This window comes from Oncorhynchus gorbuscha, linkage group LG09 (genome assembly GCF_021184085.1).
Source record: "Oncorhynchus gorbuscha isolate QuinsamMale2020 ecotype Even-year linkage group LG09, OgorEven_v1.0, whole genome shotgun sequence".
NCBI classification, from domain to species: domain Eukaryota; kingdom Metazoa; phylum Chordata; class Actinopteri; order Salmoniformes; family Salmonidae; genus Oncorhynchus; species Oncorhynchus gorbuscha.
In genome coordinates this window covers 82,679,644-82,702,932 of record NC_060181.1, presented here as the reverse complement: position 1 = coordinate 82,702,932, position 23,289 = coordinate 82,679,644, and the positions used below count along the sequence as shown (strand labels likewise).

Here is a 23,289-nt window from a genome sequence, read left to right as displayed (position 1 = left end):
ACACTCCTGCTACTGCTCCACATACACTCCTGCTACTGCTCCACATACACTCCTGCTACTGCTCCACATACACTCCTGCTACTGCTCCACATACACTCATGCTACTGCTCCACATACACTCCTGCTACTGCTCCACATGCACTCCTACTACTGCTCCACATACACTCCTGCTACTGCTCCACATACACTCCTGTTACTGCTCCACATACACTCCTTCTACTGCTCCACATACACTCCTGCTACTGTTCCACATACACTCCTGCTACTGCTCCACATGCACTCCTACTACTGCTCCACATACACTCCTGCTACTGCTCCACATACACTCCTGCTACTGCTCCACATACACTCCTGCTACTGCTCCACATACACTCCTGCTACTGCTCCACATACACTCCTGCTACTGCTCCACATACACTCCTGCTACTGCTCAGTCTTATATATCCTGTTGCCCAGTCACTTTACCCTCAGCTATGCATACATATCTACCTCAATTACCTCGTACCCCTGCACATCGAATCGGTATTGGTATTTCCTGTGTATAGCTATGTTATTTTTTACTCATTATTGTTATTCAATATTCACTATGTATTTATTCCTTGTGTCACTATTTCTATTTGATCTTCTTTATCTCTGCATTGTTGGAAAATGGCCCATGAGCAAGCATTTCACTGTCGTTTACGAAGCATGTGACAAACACGTTTTTATTCGATAAGCTAATAATATTATTAATAAGCAATATTACATGGACATACCTTTTATAAAGGAACTCAGTCTGGCTTTAAACTTACTGTTGAGGGCCTCCTGAGTGGCGCAGTGGTCTAAGGCACTGAATCGCAGTGCTAGCTGTACCACTAGAGATTCTGGGTTTGAGTCCAGGCTCTGTCTGTCATGCTGGTGAAGGAGGACCCAAACGCGACTTAACAGAAACAGAGTTTATTAATGTTCAAAACCGAATAACTGAAATCCTCTAGATTAGTAGAGGGGAAAACAACTGAGAAGCGGCCACAGACTGCAGGTCGCGGGTAGGCGCAGGCCGTAGTCAACTGAGACACCTGCTCACACGCAGCGTCTGAAGAAGGCACAAAACACGACAGGACAGGGTGATACACAATCACGGCAAAAAACACGACAGGACAGGGCGAAACGCAATCACAGCATCGTGAATACAATGCAAGGAACCGACGGAACAGGAACGGATTACAAAGGAATAAATAGGGAATCTAATCAGGGGAAAGGATCGGGAACAGGTGTGGGAAGACTAAATGATGATAAGGGGAATAGGAACAGCTGGGAGCAGGAACGGAACGACAGAGAGAAGAGAGAGCGAGAGAGTGAGAGAGGGAGGGGGAGAGAGAGGGATAGGAGGGAAAGAACCAAATAAGACCAGCAGAGGGAAACGAATAGCATGGGGAGCACAGGGACAAGACATGATAATAAATGACAAACATGACAGTACCCCCCCACTCACCGAGCGCCTCCTGGCGCTCTCGAGGAGGAACACTGGCAGCAACGGAGGAAATCATAGATCAAACGGTCCAGCACGTCCCGAGAAAGAACCCAACTCCTCTCCTCAGGACCGTAACGAAAAACGATAAAAAGGGAAACTAGGGTACTACTCTAAAAAAAAAATGAGAACTAGGGACAGACTGAGACACAGCAAGGGCAGGGACAAGAACAGGAGAGATGCGATGGCAGGGAACAGACTGAGACCCAGCAAGACCAGGAGCAGAAGCAGAAAAAAATTACCAGACTTCTTCTGCGCGCAGTCTGAACACGCAGCCACGAAACGGCGCGTGTCACGCTCCTGAGTCGGCCACCAAAAGCGCTGGCGAATAGACGCAAGAGTGCCTCGAACACCGGGATGACCAGCTAACTTGGCAGAGTGAGCCCACTGAAGAACAGCCAGACGAGTGGAAACAGGAACGAAAAGGAGGTTACTCGGCACAGTGTGCGTGAGTGCTTGCTTAACCTGTCCTTCAATTCCCCAGACTGTCAACCCGACAACACGCCCATAAGGAAGCATCCCCTCGAGATCAGTAGAAGCCACAGAAGAACTAAACAGACGGGATAAGGCATCAGGCTTGGTGTTCTTGCTACCCGGACGGTAAGAAATCACAAACTCGAAACGAGCGAAAAACAACGCCCAACGAGCTTGACGGGCATTAAGTCGTTTGGCAGAACGGATGTACTCAAGGTTCTTATGGTCTGTCCAAACGACAAAAGGAACTCGCCCCCTCCAACCACTGTCGCCATTCGCCTAGGGCTAAGCGGATGGCGAGCAGTTCACGGTTACCCACATCATAGTTGCGCTCAGATGGCGACAGGCGATGAGAAAAATAAGCGCAAGGATGAACCTTATCTCAGACTGGAAGCGCTGGGATAGAATGGCTCCCACGCCTACCTCTGAAGCGTCAACCTCGACAATGAATTGTCTAGTGACGTCAGGAGTAACGAGGATAGGAGCGGACGTAAAACGTTCTTTTAGAAGATCAAAAGCTCCCTGGGCGGAACCGGACCACTTAAAACACGTCTTGACAGAAGTAAGAGCTGTGAGAGGGGCAGCAACTTGACCGAAATTACGAATCCGATAGAAATTAGCGAAACCTAAAAAGCGCTGCAACTCGACACGTGACCCTGGAACGGGCCAATCACTGACAGCTTGGACCTAGCGGAATCCATCTGAATGCCTTCAGCGGAAATAACGGAACCGAGAAAAGTAACGGAGGAGACATGAAAAGAGCACTTCTCAGCCTTTACGTAGAGACAATTCTCTAAAAGGCGCTGTAGGACACGTCGAACGTGCTGAACATGAATCTCGAGTGACGGAGAAAAAATCAGGATATCGTCAAGATAGACAAAAACAAAAATGTTCAGCATGTCTCTCAGAACATCATTAACTAATGCCTGAAAAACAGCTGGCGCATTGGCGAGACCACGGCAGAACCCGGTACTCAAAATGCCCTAACGGAGTGTTAAACGCCGTTTTCCACTCGTCCCCCTCTCTGATGCGCACGAGATGGTAGCGTTACGAAGGTCCAACTTAGTAAAGCACCTGGCTCCCTGCAGAATCTCGAAGGCTGATGACATAAGGGGAAGCGGATAACGATTCTTAACCGTTATGTCATTCAGCTGCACCACAGTACCCTCCTTCTTCTTAACAAAAAAGAACCCCGCCCCGGCCGGAGAAGAAGAAGGCACTATGGTACCGGCGTCAAGAGACACAGACAAATAATCCTCGAGACACGTTCGGGAGCCGACAGAGAGTATAGTCTACCTGAGGAGGCGTGGTCCCTGGAAGGAGATCAATACTACAATCATACGACCGGTGAGGAGGAAGGGAGTTGCTCGGGACCGACTGAAGACCGTGCGCAGATCATGATATTCCTCCGGCACTCCTGTCAAATCGCCAGGTTCCTCCTGAGAAGTAGGGAGAGAAGAAACGGGAGGGATGGCAGACATTAAACACTTCACATGACAAGAAACGTTCCAGGATAGGATAGAATTACTAGACCAATTAATAGAAGGATTATGACATACTAGCCAGGGATGACCCAAAACAACAGGTGTAAACGGTGAACGGAAAATCAAAAAAGAAATAGTCTCACTGTGGTTACCAGATACTGTGAGAGTTAAAGGTAGTGTCTCAAATTTGATACTGGGAAGATGACTACCATCTAAGGCAAACATGGGCGTAGGCTTGTCTAATGGTCTGAAAGGAATGTTATGTTTCGAACCCATGCTTCGTCCATGAAACAACCCTCAGCCCCAGAGTCAATCAAGGCACTGCATGTAGCACCGAACCGGTCCAGCGTAGATGGACCGACATAGTAGTACAAGATCTAGATGAAGGGACCTGAGTAGTAGCGCTCACCAGTAGCCCTCCGCTTACTGATGGGCTCTGGCCTCTTACTGGACATGAAATAACAAAATGTCCAGCAACTCCGCAATAGAGGCACAGGCGGTTGGTGATCCTCTGTTCCCTCTCCTTATTCGAGATGCGAATCCCTCCCAGCTGCATGGGCTCAGTCTCAAAGCCAGAGGAGGGAGATGGTTTGCGGAGCAGGGAAACATGATGCGAGCTCTCTTCCACGAGCCCGGTGACGAAGATCTACCCGTCGTTCTATGCGGATGGCGAGAGCAATCAAAGAGTCCACATCTGAAGGAACCTCCCGGGAAAGAATCTCATCCTTAACCGCTGCGTGGAGTCCCTCCAGAAAACGAGCGAGCAGCGCCGGCTCGTTCCACTCACTAGAGGCAGCAAGAGTGCGAAACTCAATGGAATAATCCGTTATGGACCGTTCACCTTGGCATAAGGAAGCCAGGGCCCTAGAAGCCTCCTCACCAAAAACTGAACGGTCAAAAACCCGAATCATCTCCTCTTTAAAGTTCTGGAATCTGTTAGAGCAATCAGCCCTTGCCTCCCAGATAGCTGTGCCCCATTCTCGAGCCCGGCCAGTAAGGAGTGAAATGACGTAAGCAACCCGAGCTCTCTCTAGAGTATGTGTGGGGTTGGAGAGAGAACACAATCTCACACTGCGTGAGAAAGGAGCGGCACTCAGTGGGCTGCCCGGAGTAGCAAGGTGGGTTATTAACCCTGGGTTCTGGAGGCTCGGCAGGCCAGGGAGTAACAGGTGGCACGAGACGTAGACTCTGGAACTGTCCAGAGAGGTCGGAAACCTGAGCGGCCAGGTTCTCCACGGCATGGCGAGCAGCAGACAATTCCTGCTCGTGTCTGCCGAGCATGGCTCCTTGGATCTTGACGGCAGTGTAAACAGCGTCTGAAGTCGCTGGGTCCATTCTTTGGTCGGTTTCTTCTGTCATGCTGGTGAAGGAGGACCCAAACGCGACTTAACAGAAACAGAGTTTATTAATGTTCAAAACCGAATAACTGAAATCCTCTAGATTAGTAGAGGGGAAAACAACTGGAGAAGCGGCCACAGACTGCAGGTCGTCGGGTAGGCGCAGGCCGTAGTCAACTGAGACACCTGCTCACACGCAGCGTCTGAAGAAGGCACAAAACACGACAGGACAGGGTGATACACAATCACGGCAAAAAACACGACAGGACAGGGCGAAACGCAATCACAGCATCGTGAATACAATGCAAGGAACCGACGGAACAGGAACGGATTACAAAGGAATAAATAGGGAATCTAATCAGGGGAAAGGATCGGGAACAGGTGTGGGAAGACTAAATGATGATAAGGGGAATAGGAACAGCTGGGAGCAGGAACGGAACGACAGAGAGAAGAGAGAGCGAGAGAGTGAGAGAGGGAGGGGGAGAGAGAGGGATAGGAGGGAAAGAACCAAATAAGACCAGCAGAGGGAAACGAATAGCATGGGGAGCACAGGGACAAGACATGATAATAAATGACAAACATGACACTGTCGCAGCCGGACGCGACCGGGAGACTCATGGGGCGGCGCACAATTGGCCCAGCGTCGTCCGGGTTAGGGGAGGGTTTGGCTGGCAGGGATGTCCTTGTCCCATTGTTCACTAGCGACTCCTGTGGCTGGCTGGGCAGCAGTGAACACTGACACGGTTGCCACGTGAACAGTGTTTCCTCCGACACATTGGTGCGGCTGGCTTCCGGGTTAAGTGGGCATTGTTTCAAGAAGCAGTACGGCTTGGTTGGGTTGTGTTTCAGAGGCTATCGACCTTCGCCTCTCCCGAGTCCATACAGGAGTTGCAGCGATGAGACAAGACTGTAACTACCAATTGGATACACAAGGTGCAAAAGAATGCACCTTGCGCATCATCAGTTCCTCTTGTCATGTTAGTCATTGCATAGAGAGCTATTTATAACTTGTCAGAAATGTCCTGATCAACTAGCCTATGTCAGCTAATGTTTTTTAGTAGATAGATATTTTTGTCATTATTTGGTAACTGAAAAATCACATGAATACACATTAGACATGCCAAAATGTATAGAATTGCAATACATTTAGCTTTAAAACAGCTAAATGTTCTTTGCACCCCATGCCAAAATGTGTAGAATTGCAGGAAATAAGCTTAAAACCTGCACAATTTTCTCCATCAACAAGAAGGGTGTGAACAGTTTGTGTCATGAACAGTGCCTGTGCCCATAGAAATAGACGTGGTAAAAGTGTGTGAACCCCCTGGTCTAGATGACTGTTGTTTGAAAAATCCATAAGGCTCTTTGTTTTTTAAATGAATGTTAAATGTACATGTTTTTTCCATAAAAGCACATGGATGTGTGTGAAACAGATAAACAAGTAGTATTTTGTCATATTTGAAAAAACGTGAAAACGTTGTCTAATGTTAGTAGTAGCTAGTAGCCTAGTCAAGGATGCATCAATGCAATATTGGCACACACCATTTTATCACAGACCAACGAAACAAAAGTAAACCTTGAATTTTTAGGTTTTAAATATCCCTGTAGTGGCTAGGGTTGACTTATTTCAAGAAATGCCATTGGTTGGTGGATACAAAGTCTAAGATCTTTGATAGGCTTATGAAGAATTTGTGATCAGTGCCACCTGTTGAGGTTAGCATATGGCTGACGTGTGCCATGTTATCTGATGAAAACAGCTTCAATTTAGCTTTCTGTTGCCTGCAAGTAAATCAACAAATTGAATTGGCTGATATGCATTTTGTGCCAGAGAATCTGTTTAAATGGAAATATTTGCTTATGTTCGCAAGTATGGACACACACACAAACACTCAAGACTAGGTTATCCTTAACCACAGATCTAGGGTCAGATTACTAGCCTACTGGCTATACACATCCAAGACTACAGGTAACGGTCTATACTCACCCTTGGGCATCCTTCTGAAACCTGAAAACAAATAAAAAAAACTAGATCTCAGGCATCCCGAGATGAGCAGAGGTCAAAAACACTGCATCACAGTGCTAGAGGTGTCATTACAGACCCAGGTTCGATCCCGGGCTGTATTACAACCGGCCGTGATCGGGAGTCCCATAGGGCGGTACACAATTGGCCCAGTGTCATTCGGGTTAGGGGAGGCTTTGGCCGGGGGGCTTTACTTGGCTCATCGTGCTCTAGTGACTCCTTGTGGCGGGCTGTGCGCCTGCAGGTTGACGCCAGTCGTCAGGTGAACAGTGTTTCATGTGCGGCTGGTTTCCGGGTTAAGCGGGCGGGTGTTAAGAAGTGTGGTTTTGCAGGTCATGTTTCGGAGGACGCATGACTCGACCTTCGCCTTCCGAGCCCGTTGGGGAGTTACAGCGATGAGACAAGATAGAAAAGGGGGTAAAATTAAATAAATGAAAATAGATCACAGACTCTAAATATGACCTCCCTATTTGACCTCTAGGTTTAATGGGTATTATAACTCATACTGTGGTACTCTATCAAGGGAGGACGGGCTCATGATAAAGACTGAAATGGAGTAAATGGAATGGGATCAAACACAGGAAACCATGTGTTTCATGTATTTAATACCATTCCAATCTTTAAACTCCAGCCAATACTATGACCCCGTACTCCACAACTAAGATGCCACCAACCTCCTGTGTTCTCTATAGCCCTACCGTTTATGCATTCGAATGGCTGATGCGCTTCCCTCCATTCATTACTTTTATTGTAATGCCAGACACTCAAGATTGTAAAACGCTGACAATTGCGGAACATTTTGAGTTGAGGAATAAATCACACAGAAGTGAAAAGCTGGGACCCTGCTCTTTTCAATTATTGCAGTCAGAACTGTTCTATTTTCCCAAGATTGCATTTGGGAATATTATGCAGCGACTGAGTTTATTAGAACCCATTTCTTCCCTTGCATCAATCAGCTGTGTGCGGAGTTGAACACCCTTGCTACCAGACAGGTTATATTAAGCTGATAAATAAATAACATAGCTCATGAACAGCTTCTAAATAATTATATAGGCCTAGACTACATACAGTGCCTTGCGAAAGTATTCGGCCCCCTTGAACTTTGCGACCTTTTGCCACATTTCAGGCTTCAAACATAAAGATATAAAACTGTATTTTTTTGTGAAGAATCAACAACAAGTGGGACACAATCATGAAGTGGAACGACAGTTATTGGATATTTCAAACTGTTTTAACAAATCAAAAATTATTCAGCCCTTAAGTTAATACTTTGCAGCGCCACCTTTTGCTGCGATTACAGCTGTAAGTCGCTTGGGGTATGTCTCTATCAGTTTTGCACATCGAGAGACTGAATTTTTTTCCCATTCCTCCTTGCAAAACAGCTCGAGCTCAGTGAGGTTGGATGGAGAGCATTTGTGAACAGCAGTTTTCAGTTCATTCCACAGATTCTCGATTGGATTCAGGTCTGGACTTTGACTTGGCCATTCTAACACCTGGATATGTTTATTTTTGAACCATTCCATTGTAGATTTTGCTTTATGTTTTGGATCATTGTCTTGTTGGAAGACAAATCTCCGTCCCAGTCTCAGGTCTTTTGCAGACTCCATCAGGTTTTCTTCCAGAATGGTCCTGTATTTGGCTCCATCCATCTTCCCATCAATTTTAACCATCTTCCCTGTCCCTGCTGAAGAAAAGCAGGCCCAAATCATGATGCTGCCACCACCATGTTTGACAGTGGGGATGGTGTGTTCAGGGTGATGAGCTGTGTTGCTTTTACGCCAAACATAACGTTTTGCATTGTTGCCAAAAATTTCAATTTTGGTTTCATCTGACCAGAGCACCTTCTTCCACATGTTTGGTGCGTCTCCCAGGTGGCTTGTGGCAAACTTTAAACAACACTTTTTATGGATATCTTTAAGAAATGGCTTTCTTCTTGCCACTCTTCCATAAAGGCCAGATTTGTGCAATATACGACTGATTGTTGTCCTATGGACAGAGTCTCCCACCTCAGCTGTAGATCTCTACAGTTCATCCAGAGTGATCATGGGCCTCTTGGCTGCATCTCTGATCAGTCTTCTCCTTGTATGAGCTGAAAGTTTAGAGGGACGGCCAGGTCTTGGTAGATTTGCAGTGGTCTGATACTCCTTCCATTTCAATATTATCGCTTGCACAGTGCTCCTTGGGATGTTTAAAGCTTGGGAAATCTTTTTGTGTCCAAATCCGTCATTAAACTTCTTCACAACAGTATCTCGGACCTGCCTGGTGTGTTCCTTGTTCTTCATTTACATTTACATTTAAGTCATTTAGCAGACGCTCTTATCCAGAGCGACTTACAATGCTCTCTGTGCTTTTAATGGACCTCTGAGACTATCACAGTGCAGGTGCATTTATACGGAGACTTGATTACACACAGGTGGATTGTATTTATTATCATTAGTCATTTAGGTCAACATTGGATAATTCAGAGATCCTCACTGAACTTCTGGAGAGAGTTTGCTGCACTGAAAGTAAAGGGGCTGAATAATTTTGCACGCCCAATTTTTCAGTTTTTGATTTGTTAAAAAAGTTTGAAATATCCAATAAATGTTGTTCCACTTCATGATTGTGTCCCACTTGTTGTTGATTCTTCACAAAAAAATACAGTTTTATATCTTTATGTTTGAAGCCTGAAATGTGGCAAAAGGGCGCAAAGTTCAAGGGGGCCGAATACTTTCGCAAGGCACTGTAATAGTATTACCCAGCCCTTTGTATTTAACCAACAAGAGATTTATGTAAATAATGTTTATGTCTTGACAAGCAAGCAGCTCCATAATGTTGGCCTGTGTAAATCTTTCTGTGTCTGATATGAAAAAAGACTAAAGCAGGTGGAGGACTTTTGAATGCGAGTGCCGATGTTCAACTCTGAGTCGATATGCTTCCTGCCTCCGGCTGGCTTTACTCGAGACTGAGAGGGAAGGTTTTGACATTCTTACTTCCACTTGGAAACCGAATGCTGGTTGATAACAAAAATCTGGATTAAATACCAATACATTTTTTGTTGTTGTGTTGGAGTTTTAACATGTAGGCTACTGACCCAAGGGAACCAAATGAAAACTTGATTAACTGGCCCGGGGAGCTCGGCAGATGTTGCCAGGCCAGCCAGTCTCCTGAGATTATCCACTCCCTGTAGGCTACTCCACGTCATGTGCCAAAGAAATAACGCCACCTGCTGTAGAAGACAGATTTTGGGCCCAGTCATTCCTCTTGCTTTGTAAATACTGGATCTCTATGACAAGACACATCATTCAATGTCGGCAAAATCGGGCCAGTCATGTATGACATATCGCGTGTGAGTAACGGACGGACAGATGGAACGGAGACCGATCCACGGTCCCCTCCCCAATTTCATGGTGGGGGACAACTAAACACACTTTATCTAAAGAAATTGTGTTTGACAAAGATCAGGTGAGAAGGTCAGGTCAGTATATCAAATCAATGGCCTACACCACACAGGTGTGTGTGTTTTATCCAACTCTTCAGATTATTGATGTCCAGTATAGCATTCCAATGATAGCTAAGGGAGTTGGCTAAACTAAATCACATCCTAATGTGACCAGGACCAGGCAAATACACCACTACAGTAGAGACTGACCTGAACTCCAGCACAGTCACACTCTTCAAGCCTGGCAGTCCCCCCAGAGCATCTTCTATCTGCAAACACAACGAGGTCACCTTGAGTTCAACAGTTAATTCTGAGGATATTGCTAGTTTATGTCCTCTTTTTATTTATTTATTTTATTTAACCGTTATTTTATAGCTCTTTAATTCCGTTATTTTACTTTAATTCCATTATTTTACTTGTAGATTTGTGTGTATTGTTGTGAATTGTTAGACACTACTGCACTGTTGGAGCTAGGAACTCAAGCATTTCACTACAACCACAATAACATTTGCTAAATATGTGACCAATACAATTTGGTTTGATTTGATTTCTAGCATGGCCATCTAGTGACGACTCACTCAGACCTCTGATTGAACCTTGTTGCTGGATGCTAGTGAGTGTTTTGTGAAGAGAACCATGTTTTTGCTGACTCATGGACCCAGCATTGTGGAACACCTCCTCAGTGACAAAGTTGAATTACGTTTCAGTGTGCCAACAACCCTGCCATTACACCCTCTCCTACCTTTCCCAATCAATGTGGCAAATACCCTGCTTTTGCAATCACTATTACTCTGACACACTTGGCAACACAGCCGACTTCTTTAATTGTCAGATTGTGTTTTTCCGAACATGTCCGTCCCTCTCCTCCTCCTATCTCTCTCCTTCTTTCATTGTCTATCTCCCTCCCACTTTCCATACACAAAATGATAAAAGTTTAATAGCCGTGGGAATTAGGGGTGCTGAAGGCGCTGCACTGTGCAGCACTGTCCCGCCATGACAACAAAAAATTGTTAGCACCCCATCCGTCGAACTACTTCCCGCGGGCTATGGACAGAGTAATAATGAGTACATTAACTACTTCCCGTCGGCTATGGACAGAGTAATAATGAGTACATTAACTACTTCCCGTCGGCTATGGGCAGAGTAATAATGAGTACATTAACTACTTCCCGTCGGCTATGGACAGAGTAATAATGAGTACATTAACTACTTCCCGTCGGCTATGGACAGAGTAATAATGAGTACATTAACTACTTCCCGCGGGCTATGGACAGAGTAATAATGAGTACATTAACTACTTCCCGCGGGCTATGGACAGAGTAATAATGAGTACATTAACTACTTCCCGCGGGCTATGGACAGAGTAATAATGAGTACATTAACTACTTCCCGCGGGCTATGGACAGAGTAATAATGAGTACATTACCGTATGCCGTACATACCTACACGTACGCTACGGTCACAAGACGCAGGCCTCCTAATTGTCCCTAGAATTTCTAAGCAAACAGCTGGAGGCAGGGCTTTCTCCTATAGAGCTCCATTTTTATGGAACGGTCTGCCTACCCATGTCAGAGACGCAAACTCGGTCTCAACCTTTAAGTCTTTACTGAAGACTCATCTCTTCAGTGGGTCATATGATTGAGTGTAGTCTGGCCCAGGAGTGGGAAGGTGAACGGAAAGGCTCTGGAGCAACGAACCGCCCTTGCTGTCTCTGCCTGGCCGGTTCCCCTTTTTCCACTGGGATTCTCTGCCTCTAACCCTGTTACGGGGCTGAGTCACTGGCTTGCTGGGGCTCTCTCGTGCCGTCCCTGGGGGTGCGTCACCTGGGTGGGTTGATTCACTGTTGTGGTCGGCCTGTCTGGGTTTCCTCCCCCCTTGGGTTGTACCGTGTCGGAGATCTTTGTGGGCTATACTCGGCCTTGTCTCAGGATGGTAAGTTGGTGGTTGAAGATTTCCCTCTAGTGGTGTGGGGGCTGTGCTTTGGCAAAGTGGGTGGGGTTATATCCTTCCTGTTTGGCCCTGTCCGGGGTGTCCTCGGATGGGGCCACAGTGTCTCCTGACCCCTCCTGTCTCAGCCTCCAGTATTTATGCTGCAGTAGTTTATGTGTCGGGGGCTAGGGTCAGTTTGTTTATCTGGAGTACTTCTCCTGTCCTATTCGGTGTCCTGTGTAAATCTAAGTGTGCGTTCTCTAATTCTCTCCTTCTCTCTTTCTTTCTCTCTCTCGGAGGACCTGAGCCCTAGGACCATGCCCCAGGACTACCTGACATGATGACTCCTTACTGTCCCCAGTCCACCTGGCCATGCTGCTGCTCCAGTTTCAACTGTCCTGGGCCCTAGGACCATGTCCCAGGACTACCTGACATGAGGACTCCTTGCTGTCCCCAGTCCACCTGGCCATGCTCCTGCTCCAGTTTCAACTGTTCTGCCTTACTATTATTCAACCATGCTGGTCATTTATGAACATTTGAACATCTTGGCCACGTTCTGTTATAATCTCCACCCGGCACAGCCAGAAGAGGACTGGCCACCCCACATATGCTCTCTCTAATTCTCTCTTTCTTTCTCTCTCTCGGAGGACCTGAGCCCTAGGACCGTACCCCAGGACTACCTGACATGATGGCTCCTTGCTGTCCCCAGTCCACCTGACTGTGCTGCTGCTCCAGTTTCAACTGTTCTGCCTTATTATTATTTGACCATGCTGGTCATTTATGAACATTTGAACATCTTGGTCATGTTCTGTTATAATCTCTACCCGGCACAGCCAGAAGAGGACTGGCCACCCCACATAGCCCGGTTCCTCTCTAGGTTTCTTCCTAGGTTTTGGCCTTTCTAGGGAGTTTTTCCTAGCCACCGTGCTTTTACACCTGCATTGTTTGCTGTTTGGGGTTTTAGGCTGGGCTTCTGTACAGCACTTTGAGATATCAGCTGATGTACGAAGGGCTATATAAATAAATTTGATTTGATTTGATTTACATTAACGGCTTCCAGGGGAGAGTCGAAAACATCTTATTTTCCCAGCAGCAGTAAAATGTCTGACCTATTTGTTCTCAGTCAAAAAGCCTTGATGGTGGAGGAAAGTTATCTGTGTGTGAGTGAGTTTGTGTGTCCTGCTTTCTCTATTCCAGTCTCTCTTGCGGCCTCAAGCTACATCATAAACTCTAACTTTCAGCATCTTTTCACACAGAGTATGCAGTATGCCTAGTGTACAATACCAACAGTCAAATGAAGGGAATTTCAAACTGTGTGGGTTCTTTATAGTGCCCTGACTGTGTGTGTTAAAATGAATAACTCTGGCCTCAGAGCCTACAAACAAAGTGATGGATTAGGAGATGCCAGAAGAGGACAAAGGGGATGGAGAGAGTAGAAAAGGTTGAGGGAGGATTAGAGAGAAGATTTAGAGGAGATACAGATGACAGGAGGAGCGAGATGAAAGGATAGTGAGAAAGGAGAAGGAAAGAGTGGAAGAAATAAGAGGAGTACTGTAAAGGAGTGAAGTGGAGAAATTAGAGAAGGAACGATGAAAGAGAAAGGAACAGCCCATTAGCAGCCTTAAAACCTCATTCTGGCACATTCTTTACAAAAAAGGTCAAATGCAGCTACTGTTTTTATCAATACATTACAGTCAATGGGAAAAGATGATTGTCACAGTGTTTATGTTTATCAATACATTGCAGTCAATGGGAAAAGATGATTGTCAGATGGTTGATGTCTAAGTTAATACCTTGCATTCAATGAGGAAAGATGAACATCACAATACGGACGCATAGAGAAAGACTTCATAGACATGACGCTCCTCTCTCACTCTCTACCTCCCTCTTTCTCCTCCCTCTCTCTCTTTCCCCCCTCCCAACTTCACCCTCTCTCTCTCTGTCTCCCCTCTCTCCCTTCTCCCCATTTTATCTCCATTCTTTCCCCCCTCCTCTCGCCTCCCTCCTCTCGCTCCCACCTCTCGCTCCCACCTCTCGCTCCCACCTCTCACTCCCTCCTCTCGCCTCCCACCTCTCGGTCCCTCCTCTCGCTCCCTCCTCTCGCTCCCACCTCTCGCTCCCTCCTCTCGCTCTCACCTCTCGCCTCCCACCTCTCGGTCCCTCCTCTCGCCTCCCACCTCTCGCTCCCTCCTTTCACCTCTCGGTCCCTCCTCTTGCTCCCACCTCTCGCTCCCTCCTCTCATCACCGACCTCTCGCTCCCACCTCTCGCCTCCCACCTCTCGCTCCCTCCTCTCACCTCCCACCTCTCGCTTCCACCTCTCGCCTCCCACCTCTCGCTCCCACCTCTCGCTCCCACCTCTCGCTCCCACCTCTCGCTCCCACCTCTCGCCTCCCACCTCTCGCTTCCACCTCTCGCTTCCACCTCTCGCTTCCACCTCTCGCTCCCACCTCTCGCTCCCTCCTCTCACCTCCCACCTCTCGCTCCCTCCTCTCACCTCCCACCTCTCGCTTCCACTTCTCGCCTCCCACCTCTCGCTCCCACCTCTCGCTCCCACCTCTCGCTCCCTCCTCTCGCCTCCCACCTCTCGCTTCCACCTCTCGCTTCCACCTCTCGCTTCCACCTCTCGCTCCCACCTCTCGCTCCCTCCTCTCACCTCCCACCTCTCGCTTCCACCTCTCGCCTCCCACCTCTCACCTCCCACCTCTCGGTCCCTCCTCTCACCTCTCGGTCCCTCCTCTCGCTCCCACCTCTCGCTCCCTCCTCTCACCTCCCACCTCTCACCTCCCACCTCTCGATCCCTCCTCTCACCTCTCGGTCCCTCCCTCCTCTCGCTCCCACCTCTCGCTCCCTCCTCTCACCTCCCACCTCTCGCTCCCTCCTCTCACCTCCCACCTCTCGGTCCCTCCTCTCGCCTCCCACCTCTCGGTCCCTCCTCTCGCTCCCACCTCATTTACATTTACATTTAAGTCATTTAGCAGACGCTCTTATCCAGAGCGACTTACAAATTGGTGCATTCACCTTATGACATCCAGTGGAACAGTCACTTTACAATAGTGCATCTAAATCTTAAGGGGGGGGGGGGTGAGAAGGATTACTTATCCTATCCTAGGTATTCCTTAAAGAGGTGCCTCCCTCCTCTCACCTCCCCCCTCTCGGTCCCACCTCTCGCTCCCACCTCACGCTCCCACCTCCCGCCTCCCAGTGGACATGAAGCTAGGGTTAGGTTGGGGCTAGGGTTAAGGTTGAGCTGGGAGTGAACATGAAGCTAGGGTTAGGTTGAGCTGGGAGTGAACATGAAGCTAGGGTTAGGGTTGAGCTGGGAGTGAACATGAAGCTAGGGTTAGGTTGAGCTGGTAGTGAACATGAAGCTAGGGTTAAGGTTGAGCTGGGAGTGAACATGAAGCTAGGGTTAAGGTTGAGCTGGGAGTGAACATGAAGCTAGGGTTAGGGTTGAGCTGGGAGTGAACATGAAGCTAGGGTTAGGTTGGGGCTAGGGTTAGGGTTGAGCTGGTAGTGAACATGAAGCTAGGGTTAAGGTTGAGCTGGGAGTGAACATGAAGCTAGGGTTAGGGTTGAGCTGGTAGTGAACATGAAGCTAGGGTTAGGGTTGAGCTGGTAGTGAACATGAAGCTAGGGTTAGGGTTGAGCTGGTAGTGAACATGAAGCTAGGGTTAGGGTTGAGCTGGGAGTGAACATGAAGCTAGGGTTAAGGTTGAGCTGGGAGTGAACATGAAGCTAGGGTTAGGGTTGAGCTGGGAGTGAACATGAAGCTAGGGTTAGGTTGAGCTGGGAGTGGACATGAAGCTAGGGTTAGGTTGGGGCTAGGGTTAGGGTTGAGCTGGTAGTGAACATGAAGCTAGGGTTAGGTTGAGCTGGGAGTGAACATGAAGCTAGGGTTAAGGTTGAGCTGGGAGTGGACATAAAACTAGGGTTAAGGTTGAGCTGGGAGTGAACATGAAGCTAGGGTTAGGTTGAGCTGGGAGTGAACATGAAGCTAGGGTTAGGGTTGAGCTGGGAGTGAACATGAAGCTAGGGTTAGGGTTGAGCTGGGAGTGAACATGAAGCTAGGGTTAGGTTGAGCTGGGAGTGAACATGAAGCTAGGGTTAGGTTGGGGCTAGGGTTAGGGTTGAGCTGGGAGTGAACATGAAGCTAGGGTTAGGTTGGGGCTAGGGTTAGGGTTGAGCTGGGAGTGAACATGAAGCTAGGGTTAGGGTTGAGCTGGGAGTGAACATGAAGCTAGGGTTAGGTTGAGCTGGGAGTGAACATGAAGCTAGGGTTAGGTTGAGCTGGGAGTGAACATGAAGCTAGGGTTAGGGTTGAGCTGGGAGTGAACATGAAGCTAGGGTTAGGTTGAGCTGGGAGTGAACATGAAGCTAGGGTTAGGTTGAGCTGGTAGTGAACATGAAGCTAGGGTTAGGTTGAGATGAGAGTGAACATGAAGCTAGGGTTAGGGTTGAGCTGGGAGTGGACATGAAGCTAGGGTTAGGGTTGAGCTGGGAGTGAACATGAAGCTAGGGTTAGGTTGAGCTGGGAGTGAACATGAAGCTAGGGTTAGGGTTGAGCTGGGAGTGAACATGAAGCTAGGGTTAGGTTGAGCTGGGAGTGAACATGAAGCTAGGGTTAGGGTTGAGCTGGGAGTGGACATGAAGCTAGGGTTAGGTTGAGATGAGAGTGAACATGAAGCTAGGGTTAGGGTTGAGCTGAGAGTGAACATGAAGCTAGGGTTAGGGTTGAGCTGGTAGTGAACATGAAGCTAGGGTTAGGTTGAGATGAGAGTGAACATGAAGCTAGGGTTAGGGTTGAGCTGGTAGTGAACATGAAGCTAGGGTTAGGGTTGAGCTGGGAGTGAACATGAAGCTAGGGTTAGGTTGAGATGAGAGTGAACATGAAGCTAGGGTTAGGTTGAGATGAGAGTGAACATGAAGCTAGGGTTAGGGTTGAGCTGGGAGTGGACATGAAGCTAGGGTTAGGTTGAGATGAGAGTGAACATGAAGCTAGGGTTAGGGTTGAGCTGGGAGTGGACATGAAGCTAGGGTTAGGGTTGGGGCTAGGGTTAGGGTTGAGCTGGGAGTGGACATGAAGCTAGGGTTAGGTTGGGGCTAGGGTTAGGGTTGAGCTGGTAGTGAACATGAAGCTAGGGTTAAGGTTGAGATGAGAGTGAACATGAAGCTAGGGTTAAGGTTGAGATGAGAGTGAACATGAAGCTAGGGTTAGGTTGAGATGAGAGTGAACATGAAGCTAGGGTTAAGGTTGAGATGAGAGTGAACATGAAGCTAGGGTTAGGGTTGAGCTGGGAGTGAACATGAAGCTAGGGTTAAGGTTGAGATGAGAGTGAACATGAAGCTAGGGTTAGGTTGAGATGAGAGTGAACATGAAGCTAGGGTTAGGGTTGAGCTGGGAGTGAACATGAAGCTAGGGTTAGGGTTGAGCTGGGAGTGGACATGAAGCTAGGGTTAGGGTTGAGCTGGGAGTGAACATGAAGCTAGGGTTAGGGTTGAGCTGGGAGTGAACATGAAGCTAGGGTTAGGTTTGGGGAACATGAAGCTAGGGTTAGGGTTGAGCTGGGAGTGAACATGAAGCTAGGGTTAAGGTTGAGCTGGGAGTGAACATGAAGCTAGGGTTAGGGTTGAGCTGGGAGTGAACATGAAGCTAGGGTTAGGGTTGAGCTGGTAGTGAACATGAAGCTAGGGTTAGGTTGAGCTGGGAGTGGACATGAAGCTAGGGTTAGGTTGGGGCTAGGGTTAGGGTTGAGCTGGTAGTGAACATGAAGCTAGGGTTAGGTTGAGCTGGGAGTGAACATGAAGCTAGGGTTAAGGTTGAGCTGGGAGTGGATATAAAACTAGGGTTAAGGTTGAGCTGGGAGTGAACATGAAGCTAGGGTTAGGTTGAGCTGGGAGTGAACATGAAGCTAGGGTTAGGGTTGAGCTGGGAGTGAACATGAAGCTAGGGTTAGGTTGGGGCTAGGGTTAGGGTTGAGCTGGGAGTGAACATGAAGCTAGGGTTAGGGTTGAGCTGGGAGTGAACATGAAGCTAGGGTTAGGTTGAGCTGGGAGTGAACATGAAGCTAGGGTTAGGTTGAGCTGGGAGTGAACATGAAGCTATCCTAGGTATTCCTTAGGGTTAGGGTTGAGTCATTTGGGAGCTCTTATGAACATGCATTCACCTTATGAAGCTAGGGTTAGGTTGAGCTGGTAGTGAACATGAAGCTAGGGTTAGGTTGAGCTGGTAGTGAACATGAAGCTAGGGTTAGGTCTGAGCTGGTAGTGAACATGAAGCTAGGGTTAGGGTTTGTTCCAGCTGGGGAGCCAGAGTGGACAGTTTTGAAGCTAGCGGGGTTCAGTGGTAGGGAGCTGGCAGGAAGGTGGATGAAGTGCCCTTATTTGGGTTAGGGCCTTCAGAGCCTGGGACTGAACATCACAGCTCCTAGGGCACCATGGTCTTGAGCTGGGAGTGGACTGGAAGCCAGTGGGTTAGCGGTTGAGCTGGGAGTGAACATGAGAGAACTTGGGAAGGTTTGGGGCTAGGGTCTGGATGAGTTGAGGGGCTTAATGGAACATGAAGCCAACAGGGTTGCAGTAATCCAGCTGGGAGATGACAAGTGCCTGAAGACCTGCGGCTTCCTGTTGAGGGTTGAGCTGGGATGTTGGACATGAAGCGGGGTTGATGGTTGAACGACAGTTTGTTGTCCAGGATCATGAAGTTCTTAGCGCTCTATGGGTTGAGCTGGGAGATCATGGACATCAGCTTGAGGTGGTGATCCGTCATCCACACTCCAGACAGATATGTCTGTTACAGACATGAGCTGGGATTGGACATGAAGCTAGGGTTCAGGTTGAGCTGGACATGAAGCTAGAGTGCAGGTTGAGCTGGGATTGGACATGAAGAAAGGGTTAAGGTCTGAGCAATGATAGGAGAGACCATGGACATGAAGCCAAGTGACTTGGTGTTAGGAATTGAGGGCCTAGAACAGAGCCCTGGGGGACACCATGAAGCGCGGGTTAAGACAGATTCTGCCACATGAGACCTGTCAGGAACATGAAGCGTAGGGTTCGGAGAGGGTTGAGCTGAGGATCTGATGGTTCACAGTATGAAGCTAGGGTTAGGGTCTAGAAGGATGAGGCAGTGGACATGAGTTAGCTAGGGTTAGGTTGAGCTGGGAGTGGACAGGAAGCTAGGGTTAGGTTGAGCTGGGAGTGAACATGAAGCTAGGGTTAGGTTGAGCTGGGAGTGAACATGAAGCTAGGGTTAATGTTGAGCTGGTAGTGAACATGAAGCTAGGGTTAAGGTTGAGCTGGTAGTGAACATGAAGCTAGGGTTAGGGTTGAGCTGGGAGTGAACATGAAGCTAGGGTTAGGGTTGAGCTGGGATTGGACATGAAGCTAGGGTTAAGGTTGAGATGGGAGTGGACATGAAGCTAGGGTTAGGGTTGAGCTGGGAGTGGACATGAAGCGAGGGTTAGAGCCTCAATCCTAGACATAACCCTAACCTTAAACAATTAACAATTAATTTGCCCCTCTCCCCACTACATGGCAGAAAGGTAGGTCTCACTTGAAGACTGGTCTAGCGTTAATGTGTTTTAGAGTGACATTGGCAGAACAGCTGAGGCTGGAAGCAAAATTAATGTATGGTCTTGTTCAACAGACGCTTCCCGATGAACGCCAGCCTACCATGCAAAATTTACTCTTGACAGTGAAAACTTTGTCCCACCGAGATTAAGGCCTTTCTTCCATAGAAAAGCATTACCTACAGCCCTCACATAACCATAATGCCCCCATGGCCTGCGATTGAGCTAGCTAACTGTCCTTGTACACATACAATCGTGACCTTATAGGGATGCCCTATGTTGAGGCTCAGTTTCCTGTGGCAAAAGGAATCTTCAACATGGTCCTTCACTCTCCCTGCAGTTACACAAAAGCACGGTTTTCCATCCTCTGTAGAATGGTAAGTTCTGAATGTAAAGTCTTGAAACACAGGGCATTGTTAAAAAGTGTCCCACGGAGGCCGTACATTGAATTTCAGCTTCCTGCGACTAGAGGGAAGTACTTAATTGGGGATCATAGGGGTGGTTTCAACGGGTTAAAAAGGTTTAATCTTCCCAAATTGTACATATTTATGATCAGGGGACCATCATGACACCATCATCGACCCAAAATAATTGTTGACCTCCATTGGACACAATGGTCTTGCAGATCCAGAAACAAAGAGGCTTTTTATGAATTCTGAAGAGGATTTGTGTCACATTTTTTCAATTGACTTGAAAACTTGAAACTGTGCCAGCCTGCCTGTCTTTCTGTCTGTCTGTGTCTGTGAGAAAATGGAGGGGGATGAGAGAGAAAGAAGGGGGAGAGTGAGGGATGAGGAGAGAGGGGAAAGAGGAAAGAGGGAGAGGGTGTAGGAGGGGGGAGAGAAAGCAGAAGGGGGAGGGAGAGAGTCAACGTACAGCCAGAGGTGGGAGAGAGGAGGGATAGAGAGAGATGAGAGGAAGGGGAGGCAGAGAAAGGAGAGAGACAGAATGGAGGGGGAGGAGGAAGAGAGAGAAGGGGAGAGAAAGAGGGAGAGAGGAGAATAACAAGAAAATTGTCAACCCTGTGACACTTATCTTTCCCATTGATTGCAATGTATTGAGAAAAACATCATCAAAACATTACCTCTCTACTTTTTCTTTTTTTTACGGGCCAGGATAAAGATTTCCTATGATATCATGTTGGGAGGAAAGAATGTGAAGTAGGAATGAGCGAATTAGGTAGGGAGAAGGAGAGAGATAAAGAGTGAAACAGACATTTCTGAGTCGTACCTTGTCAATGAACTGCTGGTTGAGTGTCTGGTACTGGAAGCTGGCAGTGTCTCTTAGAGCATCGCTGTACCTCTCTCCCTTCAGCAAGATACTCAGCTCAACCACCTGCTCCAACTGGGCCCGAGTAGGCCACTCTAACACTTCCATCTCTATGTCATTGGTGGGTTCTGTGGGAAGCTCCACCTCTGCCCCTTCTATGATGACCTCTGGGGGTTAGGGAGAGAAAGGTTGGTGTTTTTAAGAAAGCAGCACTTTTCTTATAACACTGATGTCTGATTCAACTTAATCAAGCTCTTTATATTTAGTTAATTAGCCGACTCAGGTACATTGGTAATGGTCTGGAACAAAAGCCTGCACAAAGTTGTGGGACCCAGATCAGTATGTTCTTAAGACAAATCCTGGTAAGTGTACCTAGGGCTGTTGAGGTGACCATAATGCCGCCACACAGAGAGTCATGACCGCAGTGAAATTCCATGTGACTGTTAATGGTAATCTCCTCTTATGCACTCAGGACATGTGTTGGTATTAACCAACTCATTAATGAACATCAGGTCCTAATGGCCTGGTACTCAGGCCTCTATTGTCCTTCCATCAGGTCCTAATGGCCTGGTACTCAGGTCTCTATTGTCCTTCCATCAGGTCCTAATGGTCTGGTACTCAGGGCTCTGTTGTCCCTCCATCAGGTCCTAATGGCCTGGTACTCAGGGCTCTGTTGACCCTCCATCAGGTCCTAATGGCCTGGTACTCAGGGCTCTGTTGTCCCTCCATCAGGTCCTAATGGCCTGGTACTCAGGGCTCTGTTGTCCTTCTATCAGGTCCTAATGGCCTGGTACTCAGGGCTCTGTTGTCCCTCCATCAGGTCCTAATGGTCTGGTACTCAGGGCTCTGTTGTCCTTCTATCAGGTCCTAATGGTCTGGTACTCAGGGCTCTGTTGTCCCTCCATCAGGTCCTAATGGTCTGGTACTCAGGGCTCTGTTGTCCTTCCATCAGGTTCAAATGGCCTGGTACTCAGGTCTCTACTATCCCTCTAACAACTCTGACATCAATCTAAAATCACATCAAACACTTATCATCAAAACAGTATCATGCTTTTAAAACTCACCTCACTGTGATTGATCAATTTGAAGAAGTACTACAGGTTGAAACTGAGTGGAAAACATGGTCATTGTGGATGTTGTTTCAAAGCCAAACAATGAAATGGAGAGAACTTTCTAAGGTGATGATTAATTCAAAACACCCATATGCATATTAGAGTTAATGCATCGGCACTGGCCTAAACAGTATACGAGCCCAATCCCCCCCCAAAAAAACTGAATTAAAATAATGATTGTGGCATTACACAATACATAGCCTACCCGAAGTTTACACACAGCAGATTTGTATTTATTTTTTAAACTGATTTAAGATGTCTTTGGTACAGAATTGGTTTAGCCTACAGTTCATTCGAAAATATTCAAATCCCTTGACTTTTTCCAAATTTTGATACGTTACATCCTTATTCTAAAATGGATTTTTTTTTAAATGTCACCTAGTCAATTTACACACTACACCCTGTAATGACAAAGAAAAACCTTTACATAAGTATTCAGACTTTTTACTCAGTACTTTGTTGAATCACCTTTGGAAGCGATTACAGCCTTAAGTCTTCCTGGTTATGACACGACAAGCTTGGCACACCTGTATTTGGGGAGTTTCTCCCATTCTTCTCTGCAGATCCTCTCAAGCTCTGTCAGGTTGGATGGGGAGCATCGCTGCACAGCTATTTTCAGGTCTCTCCAGAGATGTTCGATCCAGTTCAAGTTTGTGCTCCAGCTGGGCCACTCAAGGACATTCAGAGACTTGTCCCGAAGCCACTCCTGCGTTGTCTTGGCTGTGAGCTTAGGGTCGTTGTCCTGTTGGAATGTGAACCTTCTCCCCAGTCTGGGGTCCTGAGCGCTCTGGAACAGGTTTTCATCAAGGATCTCTCTGTACTTTGCGCCATTCATCTTTCCCTCGATCCTGACTAGTCTCCCAGTCCCTGTCACTGAAAAACATCCCCACAGCATGATGCTGCCACCACCATCCTTCACCGTAGGATGGTGCCAGGTTTCCTCCAGATGTTATGCTTGGCATTCATGCCAAAGAGTTCAATCTTGTTTTCATCAGACCAGATAATCTTGTTTCTCATGGTCTGAGTCCTTTGGTGCCTTTTGGCAAACTCCAAGCGGGCTGCCATGTGCCTTTTACTGAGGAGTGGCATCCATCTGGCCACTCCACCATAAAAGTCTGATTGGTGGGATGCTGCAGAGATGGTTGTCCTTCTGGAAGGTTCTCCCATCTCCA

The 23,289-nt window shown here is 47.6% G+C and overlaps 1 protein-coding gene across 1 annotated transcript in view; it reads right to left on the bottom strand.

Annotated features, from left to right (window-relative positions):
* The window catches only part of LOC124044458 (interphotoreceptor matrix proteoglycan 2-like), a 60,661-nt gene that overhangs the window by 21,366 nt on the left and 16,006 nt on the right, over positions 1 to 23,289 (bottom strand). The window contains exons 7-9 of the mRNA XM_046364092.1: positions 20,967 to 21,172; positions 10,451 to 10,509; positions 6,784 to 6,804 (exon numbers count right to left, since the gene is read on the bottom strand). Of these exons, the coding sequence (XP_046220048.1) occupies positions 6,784 to 6,804; positions 10,451 to 10,509; positions 20,967 to 21,172 (286 nt within the window). The remainder of the gene's footprint in view (positions 1 to 6,783; positions 6,805 to 10,450; positions 10,510 to 20,966; positions 21,173 to 23,289) is intronic.